Genomic DNA, 24,540 nt, shown 5'->3' on the forward strand with positions numbered 1-24,540 from the left:
ATGAACATCTGACGATAAAATGAAATTATTCAATAAATAGGAAGGCGCCTGATTATTTATTATTTTAAACATCATAATAGCTTTTTGAAAAACAACCCTCTGTGAAAAGGTCATCCAGCGGAGTTCAGAAAAAAGTTCAGCAGATGGAGTGTCATAATCTTGTCTAGAATTAGTCTTGCAGCTCTCTTTTGGAACTTAACGAGTTTATCTTCTAGAAAAGACGTACAGTTACCATAAATTATGCAACAATAATCAAGATGTGGTAAAATATATGCATTGTAAAACATTTTACGTACAGGTATAGATATGAATAATTTTATACGTGATAATAAATGTAACAATGAGTTACACTTTTTAAGAACATTATCAATATGGCTTTGCCAAGACAAGGTGTTATTAATTGTAATACCCAATAATTTTTCTTCAGAGCTACAGAAAATTTGCTCTGTTTTATATAAAATACAAGGATTACTTTCATGAATATAATTTTGCTTGTGTTTTGAGGAAATATACATGACCTTAGTTTTGTTAACATTGATAGACATGCGATTCAAATCACACCATTTGTTGGCATTTAAAAGATCATGAGTAAGAGATTCAACTACTCTGTTTAGGGATACATCAGAGGTTGAAAGGGTGGTGTCATCAGCAAAAATATCAGTTTCTGTTTTTTCCATAGACAAAGGCAGGTCATTGATATATATTAAAAACAGTATAGGACCTAGCACTGAGCCCTGAGGAACTCCAGTAGTTACTGAACTTGACTCTGAATATAAACCGGATATGAAAGTTTGTTGGGTTCTGCAATCTAAATAGGAGGAAAACCAAGCAACTGATGAAGGGTCTAGGTTATACATTCTAAGCTTTTCAATAATAATAGAGTGATCCACATAGTCAAAAGCTTTAGAGAGATCAAGGAAAATTGAACCAACTATTTCATTTTTGTCAATAGCTGTAATCCAATCATCAATAATTCTAATCAATGCTGTTTGACATGAATGATTTGACCTGAATCCAGACTGACGTTGGTATAGAAGTTGATTTTTCTCAAGGTATTGCTTTAAATGTGAACTGACATGACGTTCAAGAATAAGTGATATCAAGGGAAGTATGGAAATTGGCCTATAATTTCTTTTATCACTTTTAGAACCCTTTTTATGTATAGGAATGACTTTTGCATTTTTGAATGATTTAGGAAATGTATTGTTAAGAATACTGTTATTGAATATAGTGGTAAGTATGGGAGCAATAATATGAGCCGATAACTTTAGAACTAAGTATTATCTTTGAGCAATCGGTTTATCTTTTCTAAAAACATAATGATAATGATAATAATTGCACGTGGGTTTCTAATGCAGTCAAAAAAATAAATAAATAAATAAAAATAAATAAATAAATAAATAAATAATACAACCAATGCTACCAATGAATAAATAACCCCAATAAACTACACCTATCCCTCCACCAATTACTTTACATTTATGTTTTACTGAATGTTAATGTCTTATTTATGTACAAAATTTCAAATTCGTGTGCCAATAGTTGTTACATGTTACATTGTTCAGCTTCATCGGGCAGTCTATACATTTATATTGTACAATATTTTGTTAGTTAATAGTTATTTTCTTAAAGCTAATGTGAGCGCTATTCAAGATATGCTTTCGGAAAAAAATAATGTAAGCATTATCACTATACCAAGACGTTTTGCGTGAGACAGAAGTCCAAATTGAATGAAAATAACGGTCCAGGAAGTATTTCCGTCTAAAACTTACTAGACCGTTTTAGAACTTGTCCTTTTTTCGTAAAGTAAAAGAAAACAGGTTTGAAAATTCAGATGTTCACTTGGTTTTACTTTACTAGTAAAGAAAGAAATACTGATTATTCAAAAATAAATTACGTCTAGAGTAAGCAAACTCTATATTTTATCTCATGCAAAATGAAGATAAGATTTAACAAGTTATAAAACAATGTAGAAGAAAATAAATCTTTCGCACTCTCTGTGCTCCAGTCATATATCTTAATTTACATGATTTGTGCAATAAACGTTTGAATTTGAAATTGAAGTATTAAACAACTTAATGAGTTGATTCTATTATACAGTACCAATTGCTTCTTACCAATTTTACACGCGCATTTTTAAAAGCTTGATTTTTAATTAACTTTTCACTTGTTACTTACATAAATTTACATTTATCTTTATCTTCATTAAAGTTTTGCTACTATGTTTTAATGTTATTGTTTATACAATATTTGTGCACGGGTAATGCAGGCTGGCAAGGTTCTGAACAAACTGGCAGGAGCCCGATACGTTCATGCGGTCTAGAGCACGACATAAATAATAAATTGTATCATTTGTATTGTTAACAAAAATAATTCTTTTTCGAAAACAACAAAAATCAACAACATGTGTTACAGGTAAATAGTGCATTACATAGATTTCAAACTAACTTGGTTGCATTTTACTAAGTGCAAGATCTTGCAGCAGTGTTTATATATGTTCTGCAGTAGAGAGAAACTGATATATTTCCGCACATTGTTTGCTCTTATCTGCATTCAGTGTGAAATTCCTAGAATAAGCTTGATAAAAAACGCATTACGCATAGGAAAATCTTCATGTAATTAAAAATAAAAATTGCTACCATAGTTTCCACGTAAAGTTTTGTCAAACGATATCTATGATTTTCATGTAAATTCCAAACAAGAAGTAGCATATTTTATGAATGTATGAACATAATTTATCATAAAAGAAAATCACAAACCTTTCTCTGTTCCCTCTCCAGCCATTTTTATGCTATATTCCACCAGAGTCTAAGAATACTGCTCACACTGACCAATGCTAAAATGAGCAATCAACCTGTTCCTGCTCCCCTGGGACTATCTTTCGGTATACATGTATTACTGATTTATCTCTCAACATGATAGTCATCAGATAAGTGTTTATTGCTCCAGAGTTTCCTGTAACAAATCTAGGTTACTGATAGGCCCAGCGTTGTTTATAAAATATCAGGTTTCTGTTAAGATCAGGAGATCGTAAATCCACGGGGGTTTTCGGTTAACTCCGTAACATCAGATTGAAGTTTAACATAGAGTTTTTTATGAACTTTATTGAAATATGAATTATATTTGGATTAACTACACACTCCGTTAGTTTATAGTATTTATACATTATGATGGAAGTGAAAATTTGTGAAAATTACGCTTCTTTGTTAGTTGGCGTCGTATAAAATTTATTTAGAAATATTTAATGTTTGTTGTTTGTTTTTTGTTGTTGTTTTTTATTGTTTTTTTGTTTGTTTTAAATCAACAATCTCTTATTACTGATCAAAAGCTTCTTTGTTTAAATAATCACGCTAACAGTAATCTTTATATGACCTATCACTACACATTATTTTATTATTATAGGCTAGAAAATGCTGAAATAAATTGTTGTTGTTGTTGTTGTTGTTGTTGTTGTTGTTGTTGTTGTTGTTGTTGTATAAAGATGAATAAACATTTTTGTAACATAAGAATTCTTTTTATATTAAATTACCATTATGAATTTTTCAATATATAACTTATCCTATAACACGGCTGGAAAATGCTGTATGTTTATTATTACCATTATTCCAGTCCTTGCATAGATCTTTAAAGGGACTCCACTGCGGTTTTTTGACATGACGGGACTGGAAATATGTTTTTGAGATTATTACTCCATTTGATGTAGATCTATACTAATAACTTATGTGCAAAGTTTCAGATAATTAGCTTGCACCGTTTTTTTCCAGAATAATTATTATAATTGTATGGTGGCATATTTCTGCCACCAGATAACCACATAACTAACTAGTTAATTAAGAGGTTAACTAGTTACGTATCTAGTTAACCTCTTAATTAACTAGTTAGGTATCACGTTATCTGGTGGCAGAAATATGCCACCATATAATTGGCATTATGCGAAATCTTGTATTTTAATAATGCTTTTTATTAGAGGGGAGATAATCATGTCCTATTATAATGTTCATTGGGTTATACTAGTTTCCTCCCTTTTAAAGTTTTTCATTTTGTTGAGTATTTTTCACATCATAATGTTTAATTTAAACGATCAAAATATTGTAAGTTTGTGAAATTATGTTATACGAATATACTATTCATATTGACATCATGCTACTGAAATAGTTTATTTGCATGCGAAAATGCTGAAAATTTAATCTTTATTTTTCATCGATAGAGCAAGATGATGCGTTAAACAACGATGGTGAAAACACGAAAGGACTATGTTGAAAACTCGATATAAAATAATATCGTGTTTTCAACATTTACACCGTAGAAAACTGACAGATATTTTATGGCATGATATAAAGTACTTGGAGATACCTACAGAATCGTTTATCATGTGTGTCTTAGGATAATATAACAGGTTGTAAATATGGAAAGCCTTGACTGTCTTATGATTATATAAATGAACGTTGTTGTGTCACTCTTTCTTTATACAATGTGCACTCATAAATATATTATGTGGATGCCTCCTTATATGAATTCAACTGAACAATATACGATGTTAATGTGTCTTTATATGATGTCGACCAATTATTATACGATGTGCATTTATAAATATATTATGTAGTAGAATCATTATATACAGTCAACTGATCAATATATTATGTCAATCTTTCATTATACGATGTGCATATTGTCATACGACCGCTGCTTTATATGCTAACATCTTTATATCGTGTGATTCTGTCATTATACTGATGGGGTTAAATTTACCGGGTTATATCTCACTATGCACCGTTCGTGGCAACAGCGGGAAAACTCAAAGTAAATTGTATCATATATTGTTAAGCTGACTCTATATAAAGACAATTCTACATAATAAAGTGATGTTTTGACTCTATATAAGAATGGTTCCACATAATATATTCGTAATTGCACATCGTATAATGAAAGACTGACATCATATAAGGACACATACACATCATATATTGTTAAGTTGACTCTATATAAGGATGGTTTCACATAATATATTCATTAGTGCACATCGTATAATGAAAGATTGACATCATATAAGGACGTGTTGGCATCATATAATGTTAAGTTGACTCTATATAAAGATGGTTTCACATAATATATTCATTAATTCACATCGTATAATGAAAGATTGGCATCATATAAGGACGTGTTGACATCATATAATATTAAGATGACTCTATATAAAGACGGTTCTACATAATATATTGTTGTTTTGACTCTATATAAGAATGGTTCCACATAATATATTCGTAATTGCACATCGTATAATGAAAGACTGACATCATATAAGGACATATTCACATCATATATTGTTAAGTTGACTCTATATAAGGATGGTTTCACATAATATACTGAAAAATGCACATCGTATAATGATAGATTGACATCATATAAGGACGCGTTGACATCATAATTATAATGTTGACTATATATAAGAATTATTCCACATAATAATTTTATTCATAACTTCACATCATATAATAGCATACTGACATCATATAAGGAAAGATTGACATCATCTATTGTTATTTTGACCTTATATAAGGATGGCTCCACATAATATATGAAAAAAATGCACAACATATAATGATAGATTGACATCATATAAAAACACGATGACATCATATATTGTTCAGTTGACTACATATAATGATGGATCCATATAATATATTAATGAGAGCACATTGTATAAGGAAAGGTTGACTCAATATATTGCTATATGGACATAACAACGTTTAGGTTTATAATTATAAGACAGTCAAGGCTTTCCATATGTAAAGGTGCTGTACATGCACTCGTAATATAAAATGTTGGTAATCAAACGCCGTGAACGATGCATGGTGTGATGCTAACACTTTCTTTAGGCTTTCAATAAAGCTCTGTTAAAAATGAAAACTTTTTTGGATATGTATAATTGATTGTTTTCAGTGAGGTATTTAAATTATATGGGTATGGTAAATGTTGTTCCAGGTATGTAATTTCAAACTTGTGGGTGATTTAAGATTATGACGTGGTCACTTGTTTGTAGAGAAGCCTTTATAACATTTTAATCCGGAAACGGCCATCAGATTATCAAAATATGTAAACAATTGTGTTTTAATTTAACTTAGATTTTTTAATTGATATGAATCAATCAAGTTACGAGCTATTCAGTTCGAGGTTGTAATAAATAACAATATATCATATAACAGACACAACAGCGCAAATCTATTAACATTCCTTTAAACGGTATGATATCAATTTTAGAAGGTATCATTGTGAGAAAATATATCATAAAAATTAGTCGAACACGTGACTGCAATGTTGAATTAACAAAAATACAATTTTCTATCCTGATAATTAAATAAAAGGTTGCAATTAATCAAAAATAATATAGTTCATAATGCTATATCATTCAATAAACCAGTTTGCTAAGTTTATTGTTCATTAATGGATAGCCACTTCGCATGGTACACTAACCTATGGGTTATATATTAACTTAGTTATTTAAAAAAATGTGCATTATGATGAAAATATACGTTATACAAAAATAACGTTTTTCTCAGCGTACCCATTTTAACAAAAAAATAAATAACAAATGCATACTATATGTGTTCCTAAACTAATAGGTAACAAACCGTATCTTATTTTCTTTTTGATTCATAATACGTTTCTTAAACCGTTCAACCCTGCGTGATCGTAAGAGGTGACTAAATGGGTTCGAATTACTGGAATCTATGCATCTCTTAGATCCAGCAACTGAGGTGGTTCTAACCCCTGGTGTTGCTTTCAATTTTTAACACCCGGGGTTATCAAAATCATATTTCCTGTTTCGGCAACATATGACATAAACTGTGTTGGTGCGTCTTAAAGCAAACAAAAACAAACAAACAAAAAACGTGCCTTCAAACAGCTATATCGTGTTTATTTCAGCACTTGGCAACCGTTTTGTAAAGCATTTCATTTTTCATACAAAATAGCATGAATCAGATGAATCATGAATTGAAAATATTTTCAAAGTGACTCCTCGTATGTGCAAAATATAAGATCGTTCAATCACTCATTTTTACTCGTATTGTGCAACATGACTTTAAACTCAAATCAGACTAAGGACGGCATAAAGTGTTCGATTCTAAATGTTTATTTTGGGATATTTTTCTCTGTTTCAAATGCACTGGTTGATTTACATTGTATTTTTATTTTAGGTTTTTGGACTTGTGTTAAGTTTCTTTAATCAGATATGAATAATATTTATACCAGCTTTGATAAAAGATACTTTAAACAAAATACTCTATTCTTTACATTTACAAGTATTTTGATTGGTTAAAGCTGTGCAATAAAATTGTGTTTGTAATAGAATTCATGTCTGTTGCTGTAATTGTTATATTTTGTTGACGACTTAGTTTTTTTTACCGATACTCACGTGATAACGACCCTTTTCTCTTAACTTCATTTGAAATAGATAAACATGATATTGGAATTACAAGTATTATTAAACGATGGGTGACATTTTTTATGTTGCAATATTTTGATGACAGTGGCACAGTTTTGCAAGCATATATTTCGCAGTGGTAATACTTTGTATTCTCAGCTTAGTTTTAGTGATGTTTTGTTAACGCTATTGTGGAACAGATGAATGCTTGTAAACAAGAAGAAAATAGGTATATACATAAATAGAATATCATTTGACTGTTTAATCTTTTTTGGGATGTTTTGAGCTCGGACCCGAGACCTTCCAGCCCTTTTAACGCCCGCTTAATATTTAGCCCTCATCAGGTACGGGCCATAATGCTGAGCTTGTCGTAACCCTGTTCTTCTTTCGTTTTTGTTTTTATGTGTAGAAATAATCTATCCGTTTAATACGAAATGGTATAAGATGAATGGTTAAAGTATTTAGCTTTTAGCTTCAAGGACGCCTTAAAATTATATTAATGAAATTTTACCGTTTGTTCCTACTTTTCATTACAAATCTAATTTGCGCTTTAAATCTTAATAATCACTTATGAAAAGTGCAAATTGGCCAAAATGATTTAATGAATGCAAAAATTACCCAGAAATTTTTAATTTTCTTTAATATGCGATACATATGGCTTTTGGTTATCTTTCCCTATATAATTGTTTAAAGGTGGAATTATGCTAATTATGCTTAATATAAAATTTAATTTAGTATCAAATGATATGAACAAACAACAATTTTTATTGATCTTCTAAATATTGATCAAGAAACATGTCTAATCTGGCGTGGCGCTTACAAAGTGCTTATAAAGAATATGAAAAAACAAGATCATCAAGGAAGGGCGCCATTCAATGAACGCACCCCCAACACAGGACCAAAGGCAAGGAGCCCAGCAGGGCACCAGGTAGGACAGGGCACACGGGCAAACTTTTAATTCACAAGTAACGTGATATAAAGAATCACTTCTGTAAGTAATTATGGATTTATGCCTTATCGAATAAAGTACGTATCCGGACCTTTTTTCTTCGTTGTTTAATTTGATAGCTTCTACGTAAACGGTGTGTGTACATGTACACTTAGCTGTCGGAGAATCATGCAGTAAACAAGTATAATGGTAAAATTTATATGTCACATTTTAATCCTTAATGCTTGAATCTGTGCAAACGAATGTTAAAGTGTCCCTGCCTGTCACCAAAAAAACTCAAGAAGAACGAGAATAACAAGAATTGTCTACAATTTTCTCATGTTAGTTCTTGTAATTATCACAAATGAATTCCAGGTCAAGGAGGCATATGGTGTTATGTGCTGAGTGATTCTCCATAAATCTAATAATGTAGAAATATTTTTCTTGTCTTTTGGGATCATTAATTCTAATACGTTCAATGTTTAAAATTTAACAAGATATAAACCGGTGCTTAGGTGCCTGAGAGATGTTTCTTTTTCATTTTCTCTCTGTTTAACTCAATAAATTTGAGTCTTCGATTCTCGCGTATTTAGTTTTGTTCCGTAAGCTGTTCCTAACGGATAATATGACATTGGAGTAGATTTTATCTAGGCTACTTAAAACTATAAGCATACATTTTTGAGAACTATTTGTTTGACAAAACTCAATATTTCTCTCCTGGATGTCCCATTAGATTAGAGAGAGAAGAATATCTTTAGCTCAAATTACTAGTAGGCTGATCGACCACAACTTGGTTGTAATCTAACGTTAAAATGGCTTTGGGACGTTGTTTAAATAAGAATAATATACTTTAAACCTTCACACTTTTTCCTGATTCCTTTTCCTATAGATATAAAGAATTAGCTTTTTATAATACCACAGAAAACGCAATGTGATAAGGAATTGTAAAGATTAGACGATGGCGACTTATCAGTAGTTTATGCTACATAAAGGCCGAATGTACGTATTCCTCCGTACACAGACTTTAATTACAAAGTCTGTGTTTTGGATCGTAAGGGCAAAATGTAATAAGATGACAAAATCATAGAAAAATATTTATGTTGATAAATTGAAATAAGTTATGGAGTATATACATTTACATAATATACAAGTGAATAATAGTAGCAAAACGGAAAACACAGTAAAGTGCAACATATATGCATATAATTGTAAAATGATTAAATTCATTTGAACTGTTTACATTATCTCCTCTTAACTTCTAAAAATATTCCCTCCATTTGGAATTAAATTCTGCATGCAATAATTTCTTATGGCAAACTGTATGACTGTGTATTGCACTTTCATAACGACAAAAACTTGTCGAATTTGTGACATCACAAGCATATCCTTCTTTCCTAATTGTGAAAAAAAAACACAAAAACCACATTTGACCATAAAATGACGGCACTTTTTCTGGTGAAAGAAACCTCAGGCATTTTCTTTTGCTTGTTTTTCTATCTCCCATAGAACAAATTAATCACCCCTCTGTCCATCGTAATCGAACTAATATCAGTGCGGATATAAAAGTTTCTGATTCAAACCTTTTGAACTTAACGCCACGAAAGCACAAATTTCCGGTAACCTTCAAATGGTTGGTTTACTTATTGAATTTACTGATTGCTAGTAAACTGTTTCATTAAACCAATATTTTGATACAGTTTTTCTACCGTGCTGCCGCTGCTTTCTGATTGCGCTTCGTCTTCACATAAAACAGGTTTTCCGTTGAGATTCCGCCGAATCTTAAAATCTTTTGGCAACCCATCCGTTTCACTGTTATTTAAATTAAGACCGCTTACTGCGACATATGTAATGTTATTTTCATACCAGATGTGCTCTCGTTTATTTTGATCTATATCCCTTATAGTTTCGTAACCTTTACTTCTTCGTGTATCTATTGTTTCGTAGCCATTCTTACTTGATGACAAAGTTCCTGAGATAACGTTTGGATTAGATTTTCTACTTGATATAGAAGAGAAGCAATGTGGTGAATGTGATTCCCTAACAATTTCTTTATCAATCGAAGACTTTGGTGACGTCACATTTATTATCGTCACGTATTTATCTTCTCGGAGATCACTGTAGTCATAAGTAGTATACGTTCTACTGCTTAGTTTACTGCTTCGCCTACTTTTGTTTGTCTTTGGCCAAATATATCCACTTCCCTCGCCTATTTCAATCAAGCGTTCAACTTCAGCTGACCAGGACTTTGTGGTTCCTGTAAGGACTTTCTTTCTTCCGAATTTATGTGTGTCCTCGAACGATGTGCTTGTTGATCCAGCAGAAGTAGACAGAAGAGAATCCTTACAAACATTATCAAATTTAACACCTTCGTTATCAAGTTTTCCTAGACTTCTGTACGTATCTCCAGATGATATTGTTTGTTTAAACCGTTATCGTCAACTTTCCCAGCTGTTCTGAGTGTACTACTCCATACAAACTTGGCTTGTTTAATTTTCTTTGGTTTACAACATTTAAATCTGGCGGGCAAAAAACGGAAACCCCCTGTCAATGGAAGTTAAAAATAGTGTTTTAACAATTGGGCCGGAATAACATAGCCCCGTTCCCAAAAAAGTTAACCCAAAAAACCCAAATAAACAAAAAGAGAATAAACCCCCCCAAGTGTTTAAAATGACACGAAAGGATTTTTAGATTTTTTAATTCCCCCCTCAACAGTCTCTGTTGGGGCCCATTTTTCTTTAAACGAGATATTTGCATATTTAAAGCTGCCATAACCGAAAACATCGACTAAGTTTCCCGGTTTGGGAATTTCAAAAAAAGGGAAGCCATTGGTTTTTTAATTCACATATTTGTAGTTTTCTCGGTTTTCAAACAGGTTGCGAAAATTTTGGAAAAAACTAACACACACTAAACATAACTATTATGATCGAAGCGTATCTGTATTTTGAGATGAACACTAATGTGCAAAAGGATTTACAGAAAAGAAGGGCCGGTTTCATCAACATCTGCCTTAAAGCGGAATGAGGCAATATATGATTGTTGATAAAAATCGAGTTTGATTTCGGTTTTCACTTTGGTTTTTTATTGAATTTTGATCTTTGTATCGTTTCTGAATTCCCATCTCATTGGTTTACCAAAACCATCTTCCAAAAATACTTTGCCGCAGGAATTTTCACCTCTGTTCCATTTCTTCGTTCGCGTATTATTTCCACGTGACATAATTAATGACTTGGAGCTTCAAGTAAATAGGTACTACCCTGCGTACAATGGTTTCAATAGACTGCCTTCAAAAAAGTTCGTGGCTTGAAACATCAACAGGGGACTCTTCTATCAAGTTATCTTTAGTTCCTATAACGTAATCAATGTACAGTTTATTCTTTATCAATGCTTTACCGAAATATGACGATTGATTGAATAAAGCCGTAATGGCATTTGTCATTGGCTCATAAATTGCTTGTCGCATTGATTCAAGATGCATAAACATTGTATCATCTTTTGAGCAGTGAAGCTTTATCGATGGTTGGATGATACCCCTTTCCGGATGAGCAGCTGCAATCTGCAAAAGTTCAAAAACACCACCGCGTGGTACACCCGTGTCTGCGTCTAACACAAGAGTATAATCAAACTTCCGTTCTAAAATATTCGAAACATCCTCACTAGAGTGGAACAAAGGTTCACCAACTTCTCGTGCACATTTTCCGTAACAGTTACAATCGCAGTATGAAAATGCTTCAAATTCGCCTTTCAGAAAAGCATAAATCTTTTAGTACTGTCCAAATTTTTTTGGACGATTTTCCCCTGGACAACCATAAATTCTCGGGCATATCTTAAAATATTTCCAAATTTCCGTTTTGAAAGTGTTTTTTCTCGTTCAACTACTTTCCCAAACTTTTGAAGTGGATTTGGGTCAACAAAAATCATATTCCCTTTGGGAAAAGGGAAGTTTCCCTTTGCGGGAAGATCGTCTTTTGGGAAAAGCACGAGGGTATCTTTTGGATTTTTTAATTATATTCCCGTTTATTATCATTCATTTGTTGCACTTAAAAAGAAAAGGGGAACATTCGGGGTCAAGGTTTTCCCACATAAAACCATATTACATTGTTTTATTTCATTCTAAATTCGTCTTTTAAATTGTTGCGGGGGAAAGGTTTTTAAATTTAAAAAAACTTTTAATCGATCACAAAACGCCCCGCTTATTTTCCCGCCCCTTCTCCCCCAATATTTTTGTGTTGGGGGATAGTTTTAACCCGGAAAAATCTAAAAAATGAGCCGTTTAGTACCCCTTTAATTTCCACCCAATTTAAATATTTTCCCTTTACTGTATTTGGTCAAAAGTCCAGTCAAATTGATAATGTTTAGAATAAAAATTCAATGCGATGAAAAAACCCCGGGACGAAAATACAAAACACACGTGAAGTTTTCTTCTTCTTAGACCGTTTTTTACCCCGTTTTGGGTTTTTTTTCAACCCCCATTTCACGATACACATATAAGCAAATCTAACGAAAAAATTCGCCATGGTTTTGAAAGTGACCTTTTTTTGAAAACTATATTGTCTTTTTAAAATGTTAATAAAGGGCCCAATTTTCCCCAAAAATTTTGCTTTACAACCTTCGTTAGAGGACACAACGCAATAGGATAATGCCCTTGGTACAATGCATGTCCATTTTGGTCTTCATTTGATATCTTTGTTGTTTGTAACATCTGTTGTTTGTCACATCTGTTGTGATCTGCAAAACATAAGACATAAAGTTTTGTTATTTGATAACCTTTAAAAGTAAAATGATTTAAAAGATGGAAACAATGTGTTTTAATCCAGAAAATTTCAACATCTAGAGATTGATTATGTTTTCTGCGGTTGGATGTTGGTCAGACATTTTGAATAAATTAACATACAACTGCTATCGACATCTAAACTACCTGCTGTATGTTTTTACTAATCTATATCGTTTTTACTTGATATATTAACACGTTTAAAATGATTAATGAAATTTTAGAGCAAGTGTTCTCAAGACTTGTACAACAAATACAAATTATATTCATCGCTGTTAATTGTTCGCTAATATGAGTTGATGATATTCAAATATACACTCTTCAAAGGTTCCTCATCTCATAAACATCGGAGGTTAAAATTTAGATATTTGTTATATAGTAATACAATCAGCAATTCATTATTGGGGTGTTTCTGTGTTATCGTCATTCCTGTTTTTTTCTCGTTTTTTTTGTATAATTTAATGCTTTTGACTAGGTTACTATTTTGAATACATATTTTAATTTTGGTTAGTTAAAACATATTTTATTGCAGCACTTACATGTAAACTATCATATAAATGAGAATTATATAACAACAAGCAAATTGGTTGGGCAAAAAGTTCTTGCAACATTAGATTAAACACTTCCAAAAATTATATTTTGTATGTCTAGGCTCTTTTTCTAAACTTTTTTTTAACAATTCTTTTTCCCGACCTGGCTGCCATTTGTCATTGCAGAGACATAGATAACAGAGATAGGCAACTTCCTAACCAGTTAAAATATCACGCGTTCTGATAAATTTAAAAACTTGTAGCAAGTAAAAACTTATTAACCAGATATCAAATCAGGAAATAATACATTTTCTGAAAGCTTATGCATTTGTCTATGGGCTGCAGGTAAAAATATTTACAGTTTCCATTAAATGAATGATACATCAGTTTTTAAAGAGAACTACCTATTAATTTTTGTTACAAAACTATTCATTTGACAAAAAACTGGCTCAGTGGCGTATTTCTGCTATGTTTTTCTAGGTGGAAAGGCATGGAAAGTTACAAATATTTTAACATGCAGCAATAGATAAAAGATTTACCTTTCAAATGGTTATATAATATTAAAGGATCAAATGTACCAACATTAAGTTTTATTTGCTTTTACGGGTTAAAAATTTAAAATAGCTTTTCCATGTAAGTAATAAAATCATTTTAATTTTTTAAAAATTGAATTTTAACTTAAAATGCCTTCACGTTTCATCGATTTATTCGATGATGAATTATTATATATACGTTTTAACGTTGTTTTATTTTAAATCATCATCAAAAAAAAATATATATATATATACATGTATATATGAAAGTGTTAATCACCATGAAATACTTAAAAAATATGTATGAAAATAGTCGTTATTTATTTCTTTTTCTTGCTTCTTTAAATCAGTTTACAACATTTTACTTAGACTTGTCTTCGGTCACAAACCAGTCTAGTTATCTAATTTCTTTTTTCGTGGCATTTTTTTCATTAATTTTCATTAATTAAACTTGAAACTTGAAAACTTGATTTAACGCCTATTTCTACATATAGAATACATATTCAATGGCGTTGTACAGTTATATACCTTATATGTGCTACTCCCAGTGCTACCATACACAATACTCCCAGCAGTGCGACGGTCACAGTGATTGGGTCAATCCCACCAACATGTAACAATCTACACCCCTGCACCCCTGCACATGATAACACATGGGCTAGACTTTATTATATTATTATACATTGAAAATAATAAAATATGAAAAACAAGATCAACAAGGAAAGGCGGCGTTCAATGAACGCAACCCCCCATGACCCAGCAACAAGAACCAATGGCAAGGAGCCCAGGCGGACCCCAAACATAAAAAGGACAGGGCAACGACACGTTAATCATTAAATGATAAATAATTTGTAACTGATTTGGAATTCAAAGAAAATAATAATAGGCCCACAAAGGGGAAGGGGACAGGAGACGGCGGGAAGGGGGGGGGGGGTTAATCAAAGAAATAAAAACTAGAGACAATGGGGAAGATACTTACCGTAGACGAGAAAACAACAAGGGACACAAGCAAAAGTGTCACCAAAACAGTATGAAACAACATAGACATACATCTGAGGAACACAACACTAGAAATATACAAACATGCACAAAACAATTAGGAACAGACAATGCCTTCAGTGTCACTTAAAAAAGTGCAAAAAAGTCCTTGAAGTAAAATGATTTCAGTTGTCTTTTGAAAATTTCAACAGATTCACATTTTCTCATATTAATAGGTAGTTCATTCCACAATTTTGGTCCTATCGTGCTAAAAGCTCTGTCAGAAAAAGTCCTCTTCTTATTAAAAGGAACAACATAACAACCAACTGAGGATTCAGATGATCTTAAGGTTCGTTTTGACACTTGATGAGACAAAAGCTCTATTAAATATGATGGTGCGTTTCCTACCGAACAGTTATACATGTATGTCAGTATCTTGAAACTGATTCGTGCTTTAATCGGAAGCCAGTGCAGATCGAATAATGCCTGTTTAGAACTATCATACTTGGAACGACCTAACACCAGTTTGGCACACATATTTTGAATACGTTGAAGTTTGGCTAATTCATTTTGAGATATGCCGTATAGAATGATGTTGCAATAATCTAAATGGGATATTACTAAAGATAAAACAAGTGTTTCAGCGGCTTCCTTTGTCAGATACTTTCGAATGCTCTTGATCTTGAAATAGTTTAACATAGCAGTTCTACACTTTCTTTTAATGTGATCTTTGAAATTTAGAGACTCATCCAAAAAAGCACCAAGATACCGTATACAATGTTGTGATTCAATAACATTACCACATATATTGATTTCTTTGGTGTTACACTTATTCAGCTGTGGACGACTTCCGAAAAGAATAAACTCTGTCTTTGAATTGTTCATTTTTAACTTGTTGCTGTTCATCCACTCATTTATATGCACTGCACAGTCCTGGAGGTCCCGAATTGCGCTTGCTTCTGCGGTAGGTGATGGTTTAAAACGTTTATTCGCAACGTGGTCGTCGGCAAATCCGTGCACGGAAATGGAGGGAGGTACAATGTCAAAGATAGTTCCTGCGTACGTCAAGTAGAGCCAAGGGCCCAAACAGCTTCCCTGGGGGACACTACAGTCAAGTTCCCGTTCTGATGACACATTCGAGTTAACACTCACTCGACAGCTACGCGGCCTCAAATATGAATCTATCCATTCCAGCGCAGATCCAAAGACGCCATATTGACTTTCAAGAACATTTAACAGTATGTTATGGTCAACAGTATCAAAAGCAGCACTTAAATCTAGAGCTATCAGTGCAGTGACCTCTTGATGCTCCATTGCATCAAGAATGTCGTTTACGAGTCTAAGAAGGGCTGACTCGCAGGAGTGAAACTGACGATAGGCCGACTGATTCGTTGGAAGGAGATCGTTTCCGTTTACATGTTTGTTTAGTCGATGAAGGGCGGCTTTTTCAATCAATTTGGACAAGAATGACAAGTTGCTGACGGGTCGATAGTTGGCAAATGTGAGTTCAAGACCAGATTTTTTCAACAGAGGCCTGACTATTGCTTTTTTCCATTTAGCTGGAAAAACACCTTGCGTCAGAGAAAGATTCACAAGCTGGGTAATCATAGGCAAAAGTTCATTGAGAAATGATTTCAATACTTTGGTGGGCAGAATGTCAATTAAGCAATGTAATGTTAAGTAGATTTGAGGCTGACATGGTTTAAATTTATCGCTACTCATTAATGTATAAAAACATCTTTAATTACGATCAATCCTGCAATAACATAAAAAGATGCCAATTATAAATGCACATCAACACTAATGTCTTAAAGATGCATACCATCAGAAGAGCCAAAATATTTCAATAAATTCAAACCTGAGAAAAATGTACTAAGATTTTAGGAAAAGTAAAAAATTAATATTTTACATGTTATGTACGATTAATGATTGACTTTTCAGTACTACTAACCATATTTCTTCAGCGCTACTAACGCAGAAGGAGTATTTTTGGATATTTTGACCTCATTTGGTAATTTACATAGGTTATGAGTGCTGTTTGTAATGTGTAAATTGCTTCCTTTTGTTTACTTTACAATTTTTTACTTTTAAATTCGTTTTCAAAATTTTCATGAAACTAAGTATGAATCTGGAGGCGTGCTGCTTTAAGCAGCTTGAAGACTATCGAGTATTTAAACATTTACCTGATTAATGGTGTAATAGATTTGCACTGCTTTGAATTTAGAACGTGCCATTTAAGGGATTTTTATATAAAATACAAAACCTTAGGAACAATATAGAACCTGGTTAGTTTGCACGGATATGCAATCGGACCTAGATCTTGGTAACAAAGGCTAATGAAATAAAGGCAAGTATTAAAATATGTTAAAGATATGCTATGCTCAAAAATAATATTAGAAACAATATTGATAAATGCTACACAGTATCTTTGTAAATGTAAAATGAACATGTTTTGACCTCAAACAAAGTAGATATGTTACATTTAAAATCCTACACACTAAAGATGATACATGTATAGTGTCATTTAAAAACCTGGCAGTTTTTTTTTTAAGAAAAGACCATATTTACTTGCCCTGTAATACGGAACACGGCTTCCAATACATAGTTTATTCATTCTTAATTCTTATTAGACACATTCAGTAAGAATTTCATTGATAACAATAAATTTCTGTGATTGAACTATTTCAATTAAGGATGAGCATAGTCTATCTTTAAACTTTGACCTAATTTATGTATTTTTTTATGAATTATATGTATGTATGTTTTCTTATCGCATATCTTACTATGTCATATTCAGACACGAATTATGATAAACCATGTTTCTCATCACTGCACAAAGTGATATTTCAAATATTCTTGTTTGACGAGGTAATTAGACATGATATAATATATAAAAAAACCATACTTTCTGAATATTTTACATTGTATCATAAAAAAACATATACACAAGTGTTTTCCATCAATCAGGGCACACTAACCTATATCACTTGTATTTTTATTGTTTTATAGTTTTTTTATGTAATTATTCATCAGGAAAAACATGTTACCATTATACGAATCAGGCTTTTTTTATCATAGTTAAATCAAGGAGTGGTTCATATGTTTCAATATGTTTGAATATAGTAATTCTGAGGACTGTCGATCTGAGTTTAGTGAGGAAATATTTGTGTTTGAGATATTGAGTTCTCAGTACACTAGTCAACGATGTATTTAAAAAAAAAGACAAGAAAATCTTCAGAAAAACTTTCGTATCATTTCATAGCTCATTGTCATTAACACTACATTGTATTGATGTATACTAGTACACACAGTTAAATCATTATGTTAATGGCGTATGCTGCAGTTTAAAATTCAAGACCAGATAACTTGAAGTTAGCCCTTTTTATTGCTTAAAATATATATTTGTCGTCACATTTTAAGATAGTGCAAAGGATAAATTAATTATATTATATAGTTTTAAATGTGCGTTTATATGTAGATATGAAAACTTTGGCATACACCTTCAAGTATCCTCGCGGTATCCATTCAGATATATTTTGAAAAGTCTCTGTAAGATAAATGTATCGGTAGTTCAAATGTTCTTTGCTAAGTATTCAAATCATGAAAGTCAATCGGAAGACAAATTACTAAATTTTAACCTATTTTAACAATAATAAATCAATTTGGAAAAAAGAAATATTCGTGCACTTGTCAAATGATAACTTTATTTAATTGAATGGTATAATAAATATATTTATAATACAACCAATATATAATTAACATTCAGCTTTGTGCTATTTGCTATATATAAAACGTATATTTATGCAAATGTAAAGATCGGTTTGTCACTTAGTACTGGAGTACCATTTTATTTAAAGGGACTCTACTGAAGTGATTTGACATGACGGAACTGCAAATGATTTTTTCGAGATGAATGTTTCATTTGATGTAGGCTTAGACCAATAAAATATGTGCAAAATTTCAGATCGTTCACTCACTCCGTATATTCAGAACAGTTATTCTTATTGTGAAGAATGAGTCAAAATTGAAACACGTTGCAACGCTTTCCACTCAAATTCGGTTAAGAATAGCACAAAAATACAAATATATTTAAGTCCCCCAGATAATCTTTGTAAGAAATTAATTATATATTTCAGGCATTTTGACCTCAGTGGAGTTCCTTTAAATAAGAATTTCAAGTTTTAAACACTAGTATCTTCATTTTGAGCCCGCTTGCGGCCCATGTGACCAGTGCAGACCAAGACCAGCAGACACATCTGTGCCGTTTGATTCTAGCCTGCATTTTTCACTATTCATTCAGTATATATGTTGAAATTTTCACCAAAATGTTTAATAGTTAAGGAGACGGCCATTAACGTATTAGGCGGAGTAAAGGTTAATTAGTTATCAAGTCATGGAATAGTCGATTATTCCTATCTGAGAAGGTATTTACTTTTATGATTCCGATATTTTGACAAAAATATTTACAATCATACAGACTAATCACCAATTACATGCGAAGAAAAGCATTTAGAATGACAGAAAAGAAAGAAGGAAAAGAAGAGAACAAAATTTCAAAAAGTTGCACAAAGGGTCCACTACTTTTTGTTCAAAATGTCGAAATGTTCAAAGGTCAGGTTGAGAGCTGATGTGCAAAATATCTCATTTGCACAGTGATAAATAATCTGCATATTATCGATATTATTAAATGTTTATGTTTATGTTAAAAAATTATTACAACTTTATGTTAAAAAAAGAAATATATTTGAATGCTCTCTGAACGAAAAGTACAAATCAAGTGGGGTTCGTGTTTTATTGGATTTATTTTACACCTCACCTGTCGATATTCCACTATACAATGTTCCTTTGCTTTTTCTTGCAAAAGAAAAGTGAAAAGCAATTACATAACAAATAAGAAAAGTTGGACATTTGAAAGTTCGCCAACACTGTCATATTTAAAATGACGCCGACTAGGGTTGAATTGAGCTTGTTCACGGACGGCAGAGTAATATATACTATCATCCACATACCACCTGGGCACCGGTTAAAGCAGAATTATGAGAATGGTGTAATTTAGAAGGTGATATCAATGCTATATATGTAATAGACAAGTGATCCAAAGATCTATCTTTACTCACTCAGCCACAGATTGTACCAATCAGAAAGCACTATTTGTTTGTTTTTGTCACTTTTTCTACGTTTGTAATTCATTTCAAAGTTTAAATCTTTCCAAAAAGATTATTAACGTCTACTTTAATACGTCCTGATGACATTTTTCAACTAGTTGAATGTGAATAATTTATTCATAAATCAACTTGTTGCGCATCGTTATGTGAAATTTTTCTTCTAATGCATCATAATTTACTAAGACTGTTCAACACTTTCACACATTTTCTATATGCTTAATAGCATTCCATCTGTTTATGAACGAAATTGTATGTTAAACCTCCACTATTTGTATGGTAATGTTCAACTATATGTACGTTGTCCTTTTTTTAAAAAAAAAGCTATCATTTATAGCATGACAGTCAACTATGATTTGAATAATCGTTAATTGCTCAAGGTGAGAACAGTTTCTGCGTGATGCTATATATGAGAATGTGATAAAGGGTATATTTTGTTCTAGTCACACTGGCATTGCAAAGGTCATATGTCGACTTTCTAGCTTTTGGCCACTCTTTACACTATGTCAGGCTCAAACAGGGAACTGAGTACAACAACTGACCTTACGTAAGCTGGCTGTATAGCGTTCTTACATGAAACAAAACAAAATGCCCTGATGATGGGATTCAAACAAAAGTCGAGGGACAAGTTATTGAAAGACAGCGACTACACAGTGATACCGCCCCAATTAATGTATATCAGGTTAAAATTAAACAATGATATAATATAGTATAGTATATATAATATAGTAAAATATGTAATTAATTTTTATAACATTTTGTTTTAATTTGACTGATATGAATTTCAATAATCAAAAGACAACATTGTCAGATATGCACAGATACATGCATACGGAAGAGCATTAGTGCCAGGTGTATGTTTTTTATTAACTCGAAATTTCGAGTTAGTAACTCGAAATTTCGAGTTACTAACTCGAAATTTCGACTTACTTATCTCGAAATTTCGAGTTACTTATCTCGAAATTTTGAGTTACTAACTCGAAATTTCGACTTACTAACTCGAAATTTCGACTTAGTAACTCGAAATTTCGACTTACTAACTCGAAATTTCGAGTTACTTATCTCGAAATTTCGACTTAGTAACTCGAAATTTCGACTTATTAACATTACAAGAATGGCCAAAGTTATTAGTTAGATGGTATAAGATATAGTGCATTTGAACGATGGAGATGGAGAAACGGGTGCCTGGACAAAAACTATTGAAATTTAACTTAAACTTAGTAATGGCATGTACACACCCGACCTAAAAAATACAAGGCTTCCTTTAATTTGTACGTTCAGGCGTTCTTCAGACGTTGTATTGTATCCCATATGTTCGAACATATCTTTTCACTAATCATATTCTTCTCATCCCTGTAAAAAAACGATCCTATACTTCACGTGTGGGACATCTTAGGAAAGTATCGCGGCGTGGCCAAAATAGGGCGTGCTGAGGACTTTGTCAAAATTGTTGGACTGACTATATTTCTTGTAAAATCGGATGCTTTTATATTATTCCCAACATATATATAACAACAAGTATCACTTTTATCAACTTTTATCAACACAATATGAATCAAAGTATTAGTAAATAATGAATAATGTTACAAAACATTATTTGTATAAAGAAACGTGACAGACTAACTTGCGTATACACGCCATTTAAAATTTATTTAACACATGATATTGCACAGTTTACAATAGGGTGGGTTTTGGACTTATTGTTTCTCCACATGATGGTTGTATGTGTGCTTAAGAAAAAGAAACACCCGGTTAACACGGAAATGTGGAAAGTGTGATTTTACACTCCCCCCCCCCCTCCACAAAAAAGCGAGGGATATGTTCAGTATGTGTGGACAATTTGACCCTATAAAATTGTTCTGTTAAATAAATGTTAAAGGTGCTCTGTCAATGTGCAACAGCTACACACGAAAGAAAGTATCTTGAATTCAATCCTTGCTTTCACCGGCAACCAATGAATGTCGTGCAATGTAAGTCGAAATTTCGAGTTAGTAAATTGAAATTTCGAGTTACTAACTCGAAATTTCGAGATAAGTAACTCGAAATTTCGAGTTAGTAAGTCGAAATTTCGAGTTAGTAAGTCGAAATTTCGAGTTAGTAACTCGAAATTTCGAGAAAAGTAAGTCGAAATTTCGAGTTAATAAGTCGAAATTTCGAGTTAGTAACTCGAAATTTCGAGATAAGTAAGTCGAAATTTCGAATTAGTAACTCGAAATTTCGAGTTAATAAGAAACATTCACCTGGCACTAATGCTCTTCCGTACATGCATGTACACATGATGCATATTTTTGTTTTAATCAATATATACCTGTAGATTTTATTTGTAATTATATGAACTAGTAAAAGAATTTTATAAAATATATGCATGTATGAAATTGTTTGTGTACAATATACTAATAATGCTAAGAGCTAGTTTGATTTTTTTCTAAGCAAAATACAGAGACGTTGTTTTAACTGTAATATTTCTTAGTATGGAACGCAAGAACAGATTATTTAAATTGGTAGAAGATTGATATTAGTCTTCTTTGTTATGCAAATTCCTCTTCTGCATTTATTTGTAAAGAATAACATCATTATTCGAGGCGTGTAACATTGCGGTATCAGATGTTCTATTTTAAGAACAACACGCGCCACTTTACTAATTAATTTACTATATGAGCCGCGTCACGACAAAACCAACATAATGGGTTTGCGAACAGCATGGATCAATACCAGCCTGCGCATCCGCGCAGTCTGATCAGGATCCATGCTGTTCGCTATCAGTTTCTCTACTTGTTATAGGGTTTGTAAGCGAACAGCATGGATCCTGATCCTGATCCTGATTCTGGTCTGGATCCATGCTTGTCGCAAACGCATTACGTTTGTTTCATCGTGACGCGGCTCATTTGTTTTTATTTGTATATGACCGTGTTCGCTTTGTTGGTAAGCATTACTCAATCACTATTATTTATTATCATTTATTTTCATCTAAATTCGTTCGATATTCTTTTTAGTTATTATCCCTTTGAATAATTGAAACCACTTAAGCAAATTACATATTTTGTTAGACGTCCTTGCACTAAGAACGCGACTGATGGTAAAGACCTCGTCATATTTTTGATTGCATGTATTTTCAAAGAAATGAAATGGAGTGGGATTGGGTGGAGTGGATTTAATTGGAAAGGAATGAAATTGAGTGGGATAGGGTGGCGTGGAGTGAAAATATTTATGGAAACGAATGAAATGCAGTTGGATAGGGTGGATTGGAGTGGAATTGAAAGGAATGAAATGGAGTGGGATAGGGTGGAGAGGAGTTGAATGGAAAGGAATGGAATGCAGTTGGATAGGGTAGAGTGGAGTGGAGTTGAATTGAAAGGAATGAAATGCAGCTGGATAGGGTGGAGTGGGGTGGAATTGAAAGGAATGAAATGGAGTGGGTTAGGGTGGAGAGGAGTGGAATGGAAAGGAATGGTATGCAGTTGGATAGGGTCGAGTGGAGTGGAGTGGAGTGGAATTGAAAGGAATGAAATGCAGTTGGATAGGGTGGAGTGGGGTGGAATTGAAAGGAATGAAATGGAGTGGGATAGGGTGGAGAGGAGTGGAATTGATAGGAATGGAATAGAGTGGGATATGGTGGTTTTGAGTAGAATGGAAATGAATGAAATAGAGTGGGATAGGGTTGAGTGGAATGGAATGGGAAGGAAAGGAATGCAGTTGGATAGGGTTGAGTGGAGTGGAATGGGAAGGAATGAAATGGAGTGGGACAGGGTGGATTGGAGTGGAATTAATAGGAATGGAATAGAGTGGGATATGGTGGTGTGGAGTAGAATGGAAATGAATGGAATAGAGTGGGATAGGGTTGAGTGGAATGGAATCGGAAGGAAAGGAATGCAGTTGGATAGAATGGAGTGGAGTGGAATTGAAAGGAATGAAATAGACTTGGATAGGGTGGAGAAGAGTGGAATTGAAAGGAATGGAATGTAGTTGGATAGGGTGGAGAGGAGTGGAATGGAAAGGAATGGAATGCAGTTGGATTGGGTGGAGTGGGGTGGAATTGAAAGGAATGAAATGGAGTGGGATAGGGTTGAGTGGAGTGGAATGGAATGGAATGGAAAGGAATGGAATGGAATGGAATGGAATGGAATGGAGTGGGATAGAAAGCAATGCAATGGTGTGGGGTGGGGTGGAGTAGAATGGAATTCAATGGTTTGGAATGAAGTGGAATGGAAAGTAAATGAA

At 32.8% G+C, this 24,540-nt stretch overlaps 1 protein-coding gene across 1 annotated transcript; it reads left to right on the plus strand.

Moving 5' to 3' along the window:
- Window positions 1-23,619: 23,619 nt before the first annotated feature.
- LOC132725037 (uncharacterized) lies at window positions 23,620-24,285 on the plus strand. The gene has a single exon (XM_060710022.1). It carries the CDS (start codon window positions 23,620-23,622, stop codon window positions 24,283-24,285), a length of 666 nt encoding a protein of 221 aa, XP_060566005.1.
- The last annotated feature ends 255 nt before the right edge of the window (window positions 24,286-24,540 follow it).

The sequence above is a fragment of the Ruditapes philippinarum genome, unplaced genomic scaffold, assembly GCF_026571515.1.
Source record: "Ruditapes philippinarum isolate M1 unplaced genomic scaffold, ASM2657151v2 ctg2571_1_1_1_1, whole genome shotgun sequence".
NCBI classification, from domain to species: domain Eukaryota; kingdom Metazoa; phylum Mollusca; class Bivalvia; order Venerida; family Veneridae; genus Ruditapes; species Ruditapes philippinarum.

Bases quoted from the DNA above. Each gene is read 5' to 3' on its own strand.
- LOC132725037 (XM_060710022.1), top strand. From the start codon at position 23,620: ATGGAAAGGAATGGAATGCAGTTGGATAGGGTAGAGTGGAGTGGAGTT.